Source organism: Pogoniulus pusillus, chromosome Z (genome assembly GCF_015220805.1).
Source record: "Pogoniulus pusillus isolate bPogPus1 chromosome Z, bPogPus1.pri, whole genome shotgun sequence".
NCBI lineage: Eukaryota > Metazoa > Chordata > Aves > Piciformes > Lybiidae > Pogoniulus > Pogoniulus pusillus.
In genome coordinates this window covers 65,288,039-65,303,868 of record NC_087309.1, presented here as the reverse complement: position 1 = coordinate 65,303,868, position 15,830 = coordinate 65,288,039, and the positions used below count along the sequence as shown (strand labels likewise).

General features: G+C 42.0%; 1 protein-coding gene across 3 annotated transcripts in view; it reads left to right on the top strand.

Moving 5' to 3' along the window:
* The first annotated feature begins 297 nt into the window (after positions 1 to 297).
* Positions 298 to 15,830, top strand: part of SLC24A2 (solute carrier family 24 member 2) — a 133,825-nt gene continuing 118,292 nt past the window's right edge. For all 3 annotated transcript variants that reach the window (XM_064176747.1, XM_064176746.1, XM_064176748.1), the window contains exons 1-2: positions 298 to 340; positions 2,262 to 3,331. In XM_064176747.1, coding sequence (XP_064032817.1) covers positions 2,399 to 3,331 — 933 coding nt within the window. In that variant the 5' untranslated portion in view covers positions 298 to 340; positions 2,262 to 2,398. The remainder of the gene's footprint in view (positions 341 to 2,261; positions 3,332 to 15,830) is intronic.

Here is a 15,830-nt window from a genome sequence, read left to right as displayed (position 1 = left end):
ACACTCTTCGAGACTTGCTGTGTCTGTTAGAAAGGCTGAACTTTGCCTCTATTTGATAAAGATAAAATAATAACAATAAGTAAATGCTGCCCAGCCCGGCTTTGTCAGTCACAAACTACCCCCCAGACGCGGGGCAGCGCGCTCGCTGCGGTTACTCCCGCGGTGGCCCCGGCCGGGGGCGGGCCGCCACCTGCCCCGCCTGCACGGGGCGGGGCGGATCCCGCGGCCACCGCCCGCCGCAGACGGAGTCGAAAGGGTTTGTGGTGGTGCCGCCTGTGCCCGTCTTCATTTCTGTGCCCGTGCCCAGTGCTCTGCGGGCCGGCGCGCAACGCCGTTGTGGGTAAGCGCTGTTGGTGTTCGCGGGCGGGGGCTGGGCTGTGGCGGCGGCACAGGGTCTCCCCTCTTCAAATGCCCGGCCCTGTGGTTGGCACTTGGCTGCTCTGGGGCGCGCTGCATCCCGAGCCAGCCGGTCGGTGCCTCCGCGGCTGTTTGCATGCGAGACTGAGGGACCTCGCCGGGGCTAGACCTGCTCTCCTTAAGGGGAGGAAAAAAGTTTTTGCGGCGTACGGGCGTGTGGAGCAGAGCGGTGCGAACTCGGGCTGAGTTAGGCGAGGCTCTGCGGCAACCCCGCCCGCGGCGGGACGGGTAAGGTGCGGACTCGCTTCTAGGGGTGCTGGGGGCTGCGCTTGGTCTAGGAATAGACCAGGGCGCACGGGCAGGGTGTCGGAGTCGGGGGGCGGTCTGGCTGGGAGCTGATGGGGGCGGAACATGGCAGAGGACACCGTGAGCGCTTCACCCATTTCGCATTCCCGTGATTTTTAACGGTGCAGGAGTGATGATAAATTACCGTAAATTGCGCAGGGAGCGGTAGTGCCGATCCAGTATCTTTCGCCCTTATTATTTCTGCGGCAGAACTGTGAGCAGAATGTTTGTGAGCAGCAACTCTAAGGTGGAAAATAAAACATCTCAGCTGGTGGGGTACTGTTATCTTACAGATGAAGTATGTGCCTATTATGGCACAATCTATGTATGGAAATTAGGCACAGAAATAAGGAGAAACTGCACGTAACATAAGTTTTATGTAAATAAATGCGTGCAAGGGTTCTAATTCTGCATTTGAGAATATAAACCAATATTCTACTGATTAATACATTGCTTAGTATTCAGTCATTGCTAGGACTTTCTTAGGAGGTGTAAAAAAGGCTGTAATAGTAAGAACTAATAATCAGTTTAATTTAGAAAGTATTTTACATTTTGTGTCATATAAGATGGAATTTACCATGCTTAATGCACATATGACTGATGTCTAGGTGACACATATTTCACGAATTCAGTAACCAAAGCTCCTGTTATGTAGTGGTATGTTTCATGGCATAGAAGTGTTGTTGATCTATGTTCAGCTCTGACGTACACGAATAGTCCTTCTCATATAGTTTAATTTCTCACAATTTCATTTGTTTCAAGGTCAAGTCTTGTGTAAATTTAAACTGTTTTCTTAGGGATCTGTAAAGGAAGCGCTTGAAAAATATACTTATGGCATAAATAGTCTTACTAACGTCCTACATTTGTAGTCGAATTTGTGAGATAAACTAAAACAAAATTGGACGTGAATAGAAATTTTGTCTTGTCTCGTCCAAGCAAACGTCCTATGTCTGATCAGAAGCAGAGTTCCCTGCATAAACTTGATTTGGTTTTGCAGAGGACTTAAAGAAACTGTGGTTTTCTAGATCTTAATTTTGATCCTGTGCCTGTTCCAACGGCTTAGTGTTTACCTTGATGTCAATGACTGTTACTGTAGATAAGCAAAAAAATTTAAAGAATACCAGCTGCCTAAAGGTCTGTCGAGGTGCTTGTTAGCACTTTGCATTTTCGTACGTGGTGGAAAGTAATTAACAGAAGGTGGTAATCTTTGGTATATCCATTACAATAGTATTTTCTACTTTTTTTGCACAACATTTTGGGACAGTTTTTATCTCCAGTAGATGTTTTGTTTGGTTGAGGTTTGTTTTTTTTGTCCGCGTCCGAGGAGAGCAGTGGCTCAGAAACAGAATTATCTGAGTATTGATGGACTGTTATCCGCAGGGTTACTGCTGAAATAAACATCTTCTTGTGTCTGATAGGATGTGAGAGGGAGTTATGTTACAGTTGATAATATGATGCTTTAAAGTAGACTTTTTCCTCTCTCTATAAAGTGCTTTTTAGAATATCCTATTCACATGCTTGTTTCACTAATATTAGTATCATCTGTTTGTTCTTTTAAGATGAACTAATCCTTCCTATGAAGAGTGAAAGTACTTGATTTTGGAAAATTTGTAAAGCACTTCTAACTTCAAAGCTGGAGAAAAGTATGAAGGAAAAATCCAACTGACTCCTTCAGCACCTCAACGCAGAACTCAAAATGTCTCTTGAGAAAAAAACTGCTGCTGATGTCTTGGAGAAGTGGTGTTTGGAGGAACCACTGTTTGGTTGCAGACGGCACCAGAATGTTAGGAAAAAACTGAGACTAATACGAATTATAGGGCTTCTTGTCAGTGTAGTCGCCATTAGTACTTTCTCTCTTTCAATTAGTGCCTTTTTCAAGATGGAGCCACATAGCACGGTGTTGGCCAGCAGCCTAGTTAGCCAAAAGCTGGTGCACAGGCACCAAAGAACTCTGTTGGATTTCGCGGAACAGAATGAAAACGGCACTCCAGACCTGCATGTTTCTATGAAATACCAAGCTGAGCACGGCAATGCAACAGATGATCATAACAAGGGAGAGTACCCCGAGGACCTTTTCTCTCTTGAGGAGAGAAGAAAGGGAGCAGTGATCCTCCATGTAATTGGAATGATTTACATGTTTATAGCCTTAGCCATAGTCTGTGATGAGTTCTTTGTTCCTTCCTTGACTGTCATCACTGAAAAGATGGCCATATCTGATGATGTGGCAGGGGCAACCTTCATGGCTGCTGGTGGGTCAGCCCCAGAACTCTTCACTTCTTTAATAGGAGTGTTTATATCCCACAGCAATGTTGGCATTGGCACAATAGTGGGATCTGCTGTGTTCAATATCCTGTTTGTTATTGGAATGTGTGCTTTATTTTCTAAAGAGATCTTGAACCTTACTTGGTGGCCACTATTTCGAGATGTTTCCTTTTACATCATTGACTTGATCTTGCTAATCATCTTTTTTCTGGATAACTTGATCATGTGGTGGGAAAGTTTAACACTCCTGACAGCATATTTCTTCTATGTGACTTTCATGAAGTTCAATGTTCAAGTAGAAGAATGGGTGAAGAAATTTTTGAACAGGAACAAAGTTGAGAAAGTAACAGCGGATGCTGAAGGAAAGGTTGGTCAAGTTTTAATTAGCATATATTTAATAATGTTCTCTTAAGTGCTGAGACCTTCTGTATCGTAAGGCTCTTGATAGAGTACAGCAAGTAGTCTAAATAAGTTTCAGTGATTTGTTAAAATATCTTTGTTTAACCAGTCCAATAGGATTTAAAATATAAAACTGGAGGTTTTAGTAATTTAATGACTTTTAAGTCCAGAATGATCCTAATCACACAGAAAGCAAGAAAAAGAGCCAACAAAAAGGCATAAAGCTTGACTCAGCATTTTGGCACAGTGTTGAGATCAGATACATAGCTACTCATTTTCCCCTCAGCTTTTGGATTAAGCAGTAATGATATCCAGGGAGGATCTCCTGGCAAAATTTGGCTTGTCTAAGACTTTTAAAGCATTTTTTTTCTTAAAAAAAAACAAACCCCAAATAATTCAGAACAGTATACAAAAGTGTTTTTATACATGTTTATGAGCATTAATTTCCAGTTGTAATTACACCAGTTACATGGAAAAAGTATCTGGAAAAAAACTGTGACCGTGTAAAAGACAGAGGTCCTGTCTTTACATGCAATTAAGTAAATTAAATTGTGGTCTAATAGCTGGCCACAAGTAGAGAAGGGAATTTATGCACAGAGGGCTCAGCGGGTCCCTGGCCACTATAATTTTGAAACAACTCTCTTCTTAAAGCATACTATGTTTAGGGGGCTTTGGAAACTGATTCCATGTGTGCAGCAATATGTTAAATGGATATTTAATATCAATATTGAAATATCTGATTTTATATGACAACATTTTGAATAGTCAGATAAGGTTTTATTATCCAGCAGTTATTCAGAGTATTAAGGAACTGTTCACTGTTTTGTTGCTTCCATTTAGTAGCCCCTTAGGAGTGGTTCAGAAGGGATACAATCTGCTGACATAAATGCATAGGAGATGGAACACATATAACTGTAGAGATGGGCTACCAGAGTATGACTTACAGAAAACTGATGATTCTGCTTAGTGCCTCACTTCAAAGAGACAGATTGACATTTTAGCTTTCAGTTTCAGGACAAGCCATGAGAATACCCACCAAAAATACAATCAGAAAAGTATCTTTATTTTTTTTCTTCTTTATTTTCTAATCAAATGTAACACTTGTACATTTACTTAAAATATTTTTCCATTTTGTTCTATACCTTTTCCCAAATCAGCATGCTCATCTTGAGATTTTATAAGTAAATTAAAAGAAGGATCAACACCAACAAAGTATTTTCCCTAGTGAATGAAGGGCTTTTTTTGGTCTGTTTTGGTTTCCGTATAATGTAATATTTTACAGTGCACTGTAAGTACTTTGAAAGTTTGTCTGTAATGGTAGGAAAAGTCTGTGATGTGTGGAGCAACCATTTCATACACCTTCATCTGTCCTGAAACTGAATTCAAAAGAGAGATTAATCTCTTCTTCAAATGAATTGTCTTTAACAACTATCAACATAAAAAGGCAACTGCTTTGGATTGCCCAGGGTATAGGGTGAGGGAGAATGGATATATACCATCGTAGGGGCTCAGTTATTTTAAACTGGATAGAAGAATAAATTATTTGTGACTCATACTGAACATACAAAGTATTTGAAGCCCTCTAGATGGAGTAATTTTGAACAGATATCTTTAGGAGCGCTCATTGTTTGATATACTGTTTAGTGTTTATTCCTATTATAGGTGCGCAGAATTCCATTACAGATGAAAAGAAAAAATCAGAAAACCAGCTACTTTTCCTAAAAATGCAAGCTTTGAACCCTATGTTTCATGAAGACTTTTCATGGATTAAGTTAATTAAAATGATAAAGAATGTATTTGTAAATTATTGATGGGTAGAGTGGCTTGGAAGAGGCTCTCTAATGATGTTGAAATTTAGCTAATACGTATTTTCTGCATGTTGGGAAAAATGCAGATTTTTCTGAAGATTTCAGACCATGTATTTTTTTTTTTCTGTGAGTCATGCTGTAAAGACAGTTTGTTTTTTTTTACTATCTAGTCAGCACCTTGAAATTATAAGTCATTGTGAATTACTTTACTGTTGAATTGAGCAATACTTAATTTACTATTCAGTTGAACAATACTTAATAGGATGAATGAACTGGTTTTCTGATAGCAACGATGTCACAAATCCATGTGTTTTTGGGTCATGAAGAGTGTCTATGATTGTCAAATGCATAATTTACAATCAGTTATTTATAATGAAAACTTTTTTTTTTTTTCCTCCATTAAGATAGAGAATTGTCAGTCAGCCCTCTGGAATCTGTGGGTTAGAGTGTCTTGAAAGAAGTGTATTTGGGGAGGCATTGAAAATTCAGCTCTTTTCCTATAACCAATGCTTCTGCCTATTTTGATTTTGCCGTTGTCAAACTGGCAAGTGTTCCGCTGGGGGGAGGGCGGGAAAGAGTGTCTGCCGTATTTATCTTTAAGACTTTGTGTGGTAATCTGAAAGCAGCTCACAAAGTTGAGAGGTCTAATTAAGGTATCATAAAGCTGGATCGTTAAAGGGTTACATGGCTTATTAGCAAACAAGTATCAAAGAGTAAAAATCTGATAAAAGCCTCTCGAGATACTAAAATGTTATTTTGGTACTTTTGTTATCAGTAATCTTGAAAGACTGAAGAAAGTTTTACATTCTCAAGTATTTCCCAGGAGAAAAACATGTTAGATAAAACAATTATTTTTCTATGCAGCTGTCACATACTCTAGGTGTATTCACTGCTAAAATGTAGATTCCTTTCATCCCTAATTTTAAGAATTTAACCACTCTTTTATAGTAGAAATTTGAGGTTTTAAACTTAATTACTTTTTCTGATCTTGTGTTCTTTAGTGTGTCAGTTACTTGTACAAATGTGAACGTGGTAGTTGATCAATATTTTCCTTCGTAAGCATTGCTGGAGGTGTTCAAGAAAAGCCTGGATGAGGCACTCAGTGCCATGGTCTAGTTGACTGGCTAGGGCTGGGTGCTAGGTTGGACTGGATGATCTTGGAGGTCTCTTCCAACCTGGTTGATTCTATGATTCTTTTAGATTTTAAAGGGTAGAAGTTGAAAAATTCTGATAACTTAATTTTTGGCAAAAATTTGCTGACATTGATGAGAACAGGCCACAATCTTTTTGCATTTAAAGTTAATGGGGGCCACTGGCAAGGTCTTGTTTGAGCTGTGAATGGTCTTGATCTCACTCTCAAGGAAGACTTGACAGCAATCTGATACTGATGAACTCCAGAGATTGCTGTGACAAGAGTAGAAAAGGAGGAAAGATAAAAAAGCAAGGCAGGATGAAAAGACAGAATAAAACCCAAATGGCTAAGTTCTACAACGTTAGAATGTTGGTGTATGAAGACAAAAATGGGTTGCTGACAAATGACACTGAGCCTTTTGGAGTGCCCTAAATGGGCTGTATGTAGCATGACCCCACCACCAGATACCCACAGAAGTCCCTTCCAGCCTACCTTGTTCTGTGGCATGGTTTTTAGAGTTTAGGTAGTTATTCTGCAATGGACAGATGATTTTGCTTTTTTAGGACTTTGGTGTTAATTCAGTCACCTAAGTGAAGGAAGATGTTTAAAACCAGAAGCTTGAAATTGAGTACAATGAAAGGGAAGAGGAACATGGAGAAACCTTATGTACAAAGTTATTAAAAATGAACATAACCCCTCAAAAAAAAAAAAAACACCAAAAAACAAAAAAACAACACAACCAAAAACCAACCAACCAGAAAACCCAATCAAACAAAAAAATAAAGGGTTACCTCAAGTTCAGGGGTGTTGCTTGTAGTCTGTACTAATGAGTGAGTATTGAATAGACAAGATCACAGGAAGATGTAAAATTACAGTTCTGTTTTCCAGTGCTGTAGCATGGAAATCATTGTAGAAATACATCAATCTGATAGCTCAGTAAGTAAAACAGTTCTGTTCGGCAACTAGGAGAAGAGAATGTGGGTGTCACAAGGATATTGTGCAGTGACATCTGTTTCACTGTCAGTACCATTTTAGATAAATACCTTATGGTATATAACATACATGGCAACAAGACAGCTACAGTCTTTCTACATTTGCAGTGAACCGTGTTTGGAAAATGAGCTATTTTTACCAATACAACTTGGTTGACGTTATTTTCTTGCCAGCTTCATTGTCTTAAGCCTGAATAGCTCGTATTACATACCAATCTCAAATGTTGCCACGTTGTATTTAATGGGAATATTTTGTATTTTAAAGGAAAGGTTGCTAACAGTATTTTTAGATAGTTGCGTACTTGGTGGCTGTATTGGCACCGCTCATGCACCGTCCCTGCTACAGTGTATGACTGTGTTTAAGGAAAAACAGAGATTATCTGCATGCATGCTGGAAAAACTGCAGTCTGCCACAGGTTTGCTGATTTGCTGGTTTCGTGGCTGAGCTGTTGGCGTCGGTGCGAGCGATTGCATCGCGCATGCGGAGTCTAGCAGCGTGGATGTTTCTTGGCTTCGTGAAGCCGGTGCCTTTTCCCTCCTGCTTGCTGCTTTGGGCCTTTTGACGCGGCTGTGCTTCCTTCGAAACGTGCGTCTTCGAGGAGGCAGTGGCTGTGGCTGCGGAAAATGTTCAAGCAGCTTTTCCTCTCTTTGGAGGTTTTTCATGCCGTGGCTGAATTGAGGCTACTCTCAACTGAATAGGAGCTTAATGCTACCTTGACTGAGGCTACAGCTTCTTGATCAGGAACTGGTAGAACTGATTTATTTGCATTTTCACACTCTGATGTGAGTAGGTAGCTAGCCAGCCCAGCTTGGGCTTTTAAGGCATTTGTAAAGGCTGTGGGTTGCTTGAGCATTGTTTCCCATAGGGCTTGGCTTTGTGACTTTTCCTTTTTAAAATTCCATTTCCAAGGTCTGATTTTCTTCCCGTATTAGGCTGATATTTTCCTCTTGCAGCTGATTTTTCTTTTCCTCTAATAGTCGAATTTTTCATTCATAAATTTCAAATTCAACTTGTGCCTGGGCCATTACTGGGCCCAAGACTACAGCGTAATGTTCTGCTGTAGACTCATAAGTTGCAGGATCAAAACCCTCAGCTAATTTTGCTGTGATATTCTTTGGATTTTTGCAGCTTTCCTGCACCCAGCTTAAAGCATGTGATGTGATAATTCATCCTTTCTTATAAAGAAATTCCACAATTGAATTACCCTGCAGTTGCTGCACCACAAATGATTTATTTGTGGCAATTAGACAGAAATTATAAAATATGTGGTTAATTTTATTTCCAGAAAGCCCTGCCCACAACTCTATGCAAATTAGTTAAATTTGGGATATAATTTGGTCAGTAAAATCTTCACAAGGATGCTTATGGGCAGTTCATTCATTTAGATGAATCAGAAAACTGGAAAAGTTTAGCGACAAAATGGCTTTGCCCCACTTACAAATAGGCAGCCTGGAGCCCTAGGGAAAGTCTGTTCTACTCACTGCGGTGCAGTAGAAATTTCAGGAGAGTCCGTGGCTCCTTTGTGGCAGTGTTGGAACTGCCCAGCCATTGAGAGGCTTCTAGATCTTCCCAGGGTGCTGGGAAAGAGGCAGATGATCTCTGACCTGATTCCTATTCCTCTTGGCATGGGAGTTTGCAGAGGTGCAGGCAGGATCTCTTGCAGATGTGCAGAGAGTGCAATGTCAGTGGCACTACTTGCCACATCATGAGGCACTTAAGTGCCTTCTCCTGGGAAAATTGAGGCACTTAAGTTTCCAGGTAGTTCAAACTGAAAATATCATGGCCAAGCTGGTCTGAAGCATGAGATAGAGCAGAACACATCGTCCAGGAGCGGTGAGGCTGAGGCAGAGGCAGCTCCATGAGGCAGAGGCAGCAGGGCAGAAGCAGCAAAACTGCCTGCAGCTTAGCTGAATTTAAATTATTTGGCCTGATGCAAAGGCTCCTTTGGCCACGGAGATTCACCAATCAAAATGGCATTTGCAAAACTGGCCCTATTAGGTGAAACCAAGGCTTGCTAACCCTTATTTGGGCAAGACACCAACAAGTACCTAAACACCTGTGGGTACCTGTTTATCACTTTGGGAGGGGACCTGATGGCCCAAGCCTTTGTTTTCCTCCTGCCCTTGCTTCCCTCACCAGCAGATGGGTGGTGTGCTAGTTTGAAGCAGGCTAGAATGTTTTGGGGGGGCAGGTAACAGCCAAACCACCACAGGTGGGGCAAGCTAGGGCATCTAATAGGCCTATTAGCATTCCAGGAAAGAGGCTCGGTTCATGGCTAATTCTGGGGTTTTATCTATCTTCCTTCTACCGTCCTACCTTTTGTACTTTGTTTACTTTTGTAATTATGACTTTCATTAGCTTCCATTTCTGTGAGAGTGTTTTTATTTATTCTGTTGGGGTAAACTCTAAATTCTGTCCTGAGATGGAAGCTCAAACGAGGAGAAGAATTAGCCTTTCTTCACTCACCATCACCAACAGATAGTTTGAAGTGGTGTTTTGGAGTTCACAGGGAGATCAGAGTCTTGTTCTACAAATGTTTCACAGTTGGTTTACTTCTTTGTGTGTGTGAATATAGAATATCAGAGTCTTGCATATTAACATTTGCAAGATGGTTACGTTGTTTTGAGTACACATTTGGAACATGAGCATCATCACTGTCCTTGTACCTTATTTTGTTTCTATAAAAGCCTGGGTTTGTGTTATGTTTTATCTGCTTTTGTTACTTCAAAAACTTTCAGTTTACTTCTGTGTTAACTTATTGTTACTCCAGTAGGGGTTACTTGTTGTTTTATTTGTCTTGAGTATTTAGCATTGTAGATAAAACTCAGGGCTACTACTGATATTACCAAAAGCTGGTATGTACCACCACAGGTGCAGTGAGATTGATAATATTCTCAGTTTATTTTAGTGCATCTCAGTAATTTATGGACTACAAAGCAATGGTTACAGCAGTTTTCACCGCTGAAGTCTCTTAGTTTTGTGTTTATGTGCCCCGGTAATGAATACAAAGTGACACCATGGATATGTAGTATGTGTTAAATACTCTTAAATCATGGCTGTCCACTGAGATTCATTAGGCAACCATTGCTAATTGTACTGGGAAAAGAAAGTCTGAAACTGTGCCACCTTCGATTATCATCAAAGGGATAACTTATCTATCAATACATTTTTAAATAAAGAGTGTATGTAATTAAAGGAAGTCATACAAGGTTTCTTAGAGCCTGCACAAAACCAGCTGTGTTGGCAGACGTTCACTGTGCTGTATTTCAGAACTCCAGAAATTATGAAATTCATTGTACTAGAAGCTGTACAAAGACTAAAGTACCATCCCAATGTCTGGAGACGTTATAAGCTTTTTTCCTTCTGCCACCTGTCTGGGGTACTTCAGTCTGCATCCCCAGCAGGATATGGGAGCTATAGCATAGTGTAGGTGGAATTTCAATCCCCAAATCAGTATACCAGACCATAAAATACCTGCCTGCTTAGGGGTCCTTGAACTCTGAAAGAGCTTCACTTCTAAACAGAGAACTTCAGGTGCCATAGCTTTGCTTCCAGGCTGACTCAGAAATTCCAGGCCATGTGGAGCAACATGGTACTGTTTTTCCATTGAACCCACATTCCTCTACATTTTTTCCCCAAATTAGTTCTCCAAATTTACCTCTCAGATTGATATTTGACAAAAGTCTGTAACTTCCAGAAGATCTTCAGAGCTCCAGTGGTGAGAGTGCTCAGCTTTTAGGCAATTATATACTGATTTCCCACATTCAAGGCTCACTTTTTGTGGTGCCCCACTCATCATATAGAAGGTGGACCTGAGCAAAGCCTTTGACACTGTCCCAGCCCACATCCTGGTCTCCAAGCTGGTGAAACACAGATTTGATGGGTGGACCACTAGATGGATAAAGAACTGACTTGATGGCCGTACCCAAGGAGTGGCTGTCAATGAGTCCATGTCCAAGTGGAGTCCAGTGACAAGTGGAGTTCCTCAGGCATCAGTTCTGGGACCAGTCTTGTACAACATCTTTGTTGGTGACATGGACAGAGGCACTGAGTGCACCCTCAGCAAGTTTGCTGACAACACCAAGCTGTGTGGTGCAGCAGACATGCTGGAGGGAAGGGATGCCATCCAGAGGGACCTGGACAGGCTGCAGGGGTGGGCACAAGCCAACCTCATGAGTTTCAAACAGGACCAAGTGCAAGGTTCTGCATCTGCGTCGAGGAAATCTCAAGCACAAATCCAGGCTGGGCACTGACTGGCTGGAGAGCAGCCCTGAGGAGAGGCCCTTGGGCATGCTGGTGGATGAGAAGCTCAACATGACCCAGCAGTGTGCACTTGCAGCCCAGAAAGTCAACCAGATCCTGGGCTGCATAAAGAGAAGTGTGACCAGCAGGTTAGGAGAGATGATTCTCCCCCTCTGCTCCGCTCTGGTGAGATCCCACCTGGAGTACTGCATCCAGTTCTGGAGCCCCCATTGCAAGAGGGATGTGGAGATGCTGGAGTGTGTCTAGAGAAGGGCCATGAGGATGCTCAGAGGGCTGGAGCACCTCTCCTGTTAGGACAGACTGAAAGAGTTGGGGCTGTTCAGTCTGGAGAAGAGAAGGCTCTGAGGTGATCTTCTTGTGGCCTTCCAGGATCTGAAGGGGGCCTACAAAAAGGCTGGGGAGGGACTTTTCAGGATACCAGGGAGTGACAGGACTAGGGGGAATGGAGCATAGCTGGAGGTGGGGAGGTTCAGACTGGACGTGAGGAGGAAGTTCTTCAGCATGAGAGTGGTGAGAGCCTGGAATGGGTTGCCCAGGGAGGTGGTTGAGGCCCTGTCCCTGGAGGTGTTTAAGGCCAGGCCGAATGAGACTCTGGCCAGCCTGATCTAGGGTATGGTGTCCCTGCACATGGCAGTGGGTTTGGAACTGGTCCCTCCCAACCCTGACTAATTCTATGATTTGGGTGGCAAGGCACAGCTGACTTCTGTACTTTTTCTGGCCTCATTTAAAAGGCAGTAGTGAGCCCTCCACAACACGTTTTTAAAGGGCAGGTGTAGTTGCCTATCTATGAAGAGTGGTATGGGTACAGTAGAAGCTGCCTAGACCTAACTGTAGGATGGCCTTGGCCTTTCTGAGTAGGGAGGTTCCCTATACAGCCAGCACTACACCACTAGCACCACATACCAAAGACTTAGGTTTGTTGAAGTGTGTCTGTCCTGTGTGTGATCTGAGATTTAGTTGATTTTATTACCAGGAGTCAGCCCCTTTCTCCTTCCAAAATTGTTTCCCAGGCATTTTGGTTTTGTAACTGTAGAGTAAGTTTATATCCAATTTGGATTTGTTACTGCAGAATGGATAGTATGTTCATACTGAAGAAATTCCTGGAAAGGAAAAGCTTTGTAGAAGTTCTTAAACATAAGATGTGTGCCCATGCTTGCCTCATGTTTGTTGAAAGTTTTAACCACTGAAATTGAGACCTTCTGTGCAGAAAGCCTTGTAAAGGATTCAATTCAAGAGAGAAGTTGAGATACTGGAATGTGTCCAGAGAAGGGCAACAAAGCTGGTGAGAGGCCTGGAACACAATTCCTGTGAGGCTGAGGGAGCTGGGAGTTGTTTAGCCTGGAGAAGAGGAGGCTAGGGGGTGACTTCATTGCTGTCTGCAACTACCTGAAGGGAGGTTGTAGCCAGGTGGGGGTTGGTCTCTTCTGCCAGGCAACCAGCAACAGAACAAGGGGACACAGCCTCAAGTTGTGCCAGGAGAGGTATAGGCTGGATGTTAGGAGAAGTTCTTCCCAGAGAGAGTGATTTGCCATTGGAATGGGCTGCCCAGGGAGGTGGTGGAGGCACCGTCCCTGGAGATGTTCAAGAAAAGCCTGGATGAGGCACTTAGTGCCATGGTCTAGTTGACTGGACAGGGCCAGGTGATAGGTTGGAGTGGATGATCTTGGAGTTCTATAATTAAACCTAAAGTAGATGGTTTGGGTTCCTATTCTCTATTACTTGTGTGTATTATAGAGTGAGGCAACAGCAGATTTTCACATTTGTTAGCATTTCATCCTTTAGGGGTGAACAAACATGCAAAACTAGTGAGCACTTTCTGGCAAGCAACTTTCAATGCTCTACCAATGTTTTAAAATTAAAATAGCTTCCTTTTGTCCTTTTGACCAAAATTCAAAGTCTCATTTTAGTCAGAAAGGAGAAGAAATTCAGTGACAAAGAGATCTGAAAGTTTACACAGATGGGAGTCCATGTTAGAGGTTAGTGTAAGTAAAAATGTGCAATACCTGTAAAAATAAATTAAGACATTTCTTATTTATTTAGTAATCTTTTGCTATTTGTAAAATAAACTTTAATAAAAAGAAAAAGACTTCTTCATTTCCCCATGGTAATTTACAGTGTTTTGACTAGCCTTCGAACTATGACTTGTGTAGTGTTACTAATTATGTAAAATAAAAAATGGTATTTTTTCACCTCAACATACGTTAGGATTAGTTGTGTTCCTTAGTGTTTCAGGCAGCTCGTACTAAAATAACACATCTTATTATTTAACTGACCATTTCCATTAATTGGAACAAGACTGAGTGTGCTGTTGGCACAAAGTAGACACTTAAATTCTCTCAGCCCTGGCAGCTTTTCTTGAACCTGGCCTGACAAGGTAGAGCAAAACCAGATAATTGTAATGAATTGCAGAGATCAGTTGTTGTGCATCATAAAGTGAGATACAGGTGATTAGAGAAAGAAAGGGGACTGGTTTTGTGGTTTTAACTGGAAACCTCTCACTAAGTACCTCTCTTGAAAATCACTACCTAAATGTGGGGCAGGCTGTGGGTGTAGTCTACCTGGACTTCAGCAAAGCCTTTGACACCACCTGCCACAACAACCTCCTGGCAAAGCTGGGCGCTTGTGGCTTGGACAGATTCACTCTGTCCTGGGTCAAGAACTGGCTAATTGGCAGAGCCCAGAGAGTGGTGGTGAATGGTGCCACTTCCAGTTGGCAGCTGTCACTAGTGGTGTCTCCCAAGGATGAGTGCTGGGCCCAGTCCTGTTCAATATCTTCCGTGAAGATCTGGATGAGGGGATTGAGTCTGGCATCAGTAAGTTTGCAGATGACACCAAGCTAGGAGCAGGTGTTGAGCTGTTGGAGTGTAGGAAAGCCTGGCAGAGGGACCCTGACATGCTGGATGGGTGGGCAGAGGCAAATGGGATAGGATTGAGAAAGGCCAAATGCAGGGTTCTACACTTTGGCCACAATAACCCCAAGCAGCACTACAGGCTGGGAACAGAGTGGCAGGAAAGCAGCCAGGCAAAAAGGGACCTGGGGGTACTGGTAGATAGTAGCTGAAGATGAGCCATCAGTGTGGCCAAGTGGCCAAGAGAGCCAATGGCATCCTGGCCTATATCAGGAATTAGTGTGGCCAGTAAGACAAGGGAGGTTATTCTTCCCCTGTACTCAACACTGATCAGGCCACGCCTTGAGTCCTGTGTCCAGTTCTGGGCTCCTCAATTCAAGAGAGATGTTGAGTTACTGGAGGTGTTCAAGAAAAGACTGGATGAGGCACTTAGTGTCATGGTATGATTGGATAGGGCTGGGTGATAGGCTAGACTGGATGATCTTGGAGGTCTCTTCTAACCTGGTTGATTCTATGATTATAAAAACTAAATAAGTCAATAGCTGTGTGTTTAAACTCTGGATATTTGGGCTGTCAGTTAGAACTCTTGCATACTGAATGCACTTGGGTCTATTTTTGTAACACAGGAACAAATGTTACAGAGTAATAGAATTATTTCACTTAGAAAAGGCCTTTAAGGTTACCAAGTCCAACTGTTGTCTAACTCTGCAAAGTCCAGTGTCAACCCATGTTCCTCAGCAACACATCTCTTGTCTTTTTTTAAACAATACTTCTGGGATGGCAATTTAACCACCTCTATGGAGAATCTATTCCAGTGTTTTAGAATTCCATCAGTGAAGAAGTTTCTTCAAATATACAGCCTAAACTTTCCCAGGTGCCTATTGTTGACTCCACAATGCTGAGATGATAATCTAGTCTCCGTCACATTAGGTGCTTAGACAGCTATTTGAAATCACAGTTCATCTGCTCAGTAGCTCATGGTGGAAAAGGAGAAATGCCAATTAGTATGCCTAGTAAGAGGAATATGATTCATCATACATTAATATATGCTTACCCGTCTGTATAGTTATCATGCGATCAGTCTTTTCCTCATCATCCTAGCTGTCACTGAGATGCTGATTATTTATTATGCACAGATATCTAGGAGGCAATTTAAATGAATAGTTTATTTCTTTATATGACCTAGCAATAGATCTTTGCAAGGAAGAGTGAGTGATGGATCCAGAAGACAGACCTGGAACTCTGATACTGGTGGACTGGTTTGAGTTTTGGTTTTTTGGTTGTTTGGTTTTCAGTTTGGTTTTGGGTTGGTTTGTTTGTTTATTAAAAAAAATAAAGGCAACAGGTGGATCAGAAAGTCTGGGTTCAATTTGTTTTTCTTGAAAATGTGTGTATGTGAAATTCTTGGCAGTTGTATGTTTA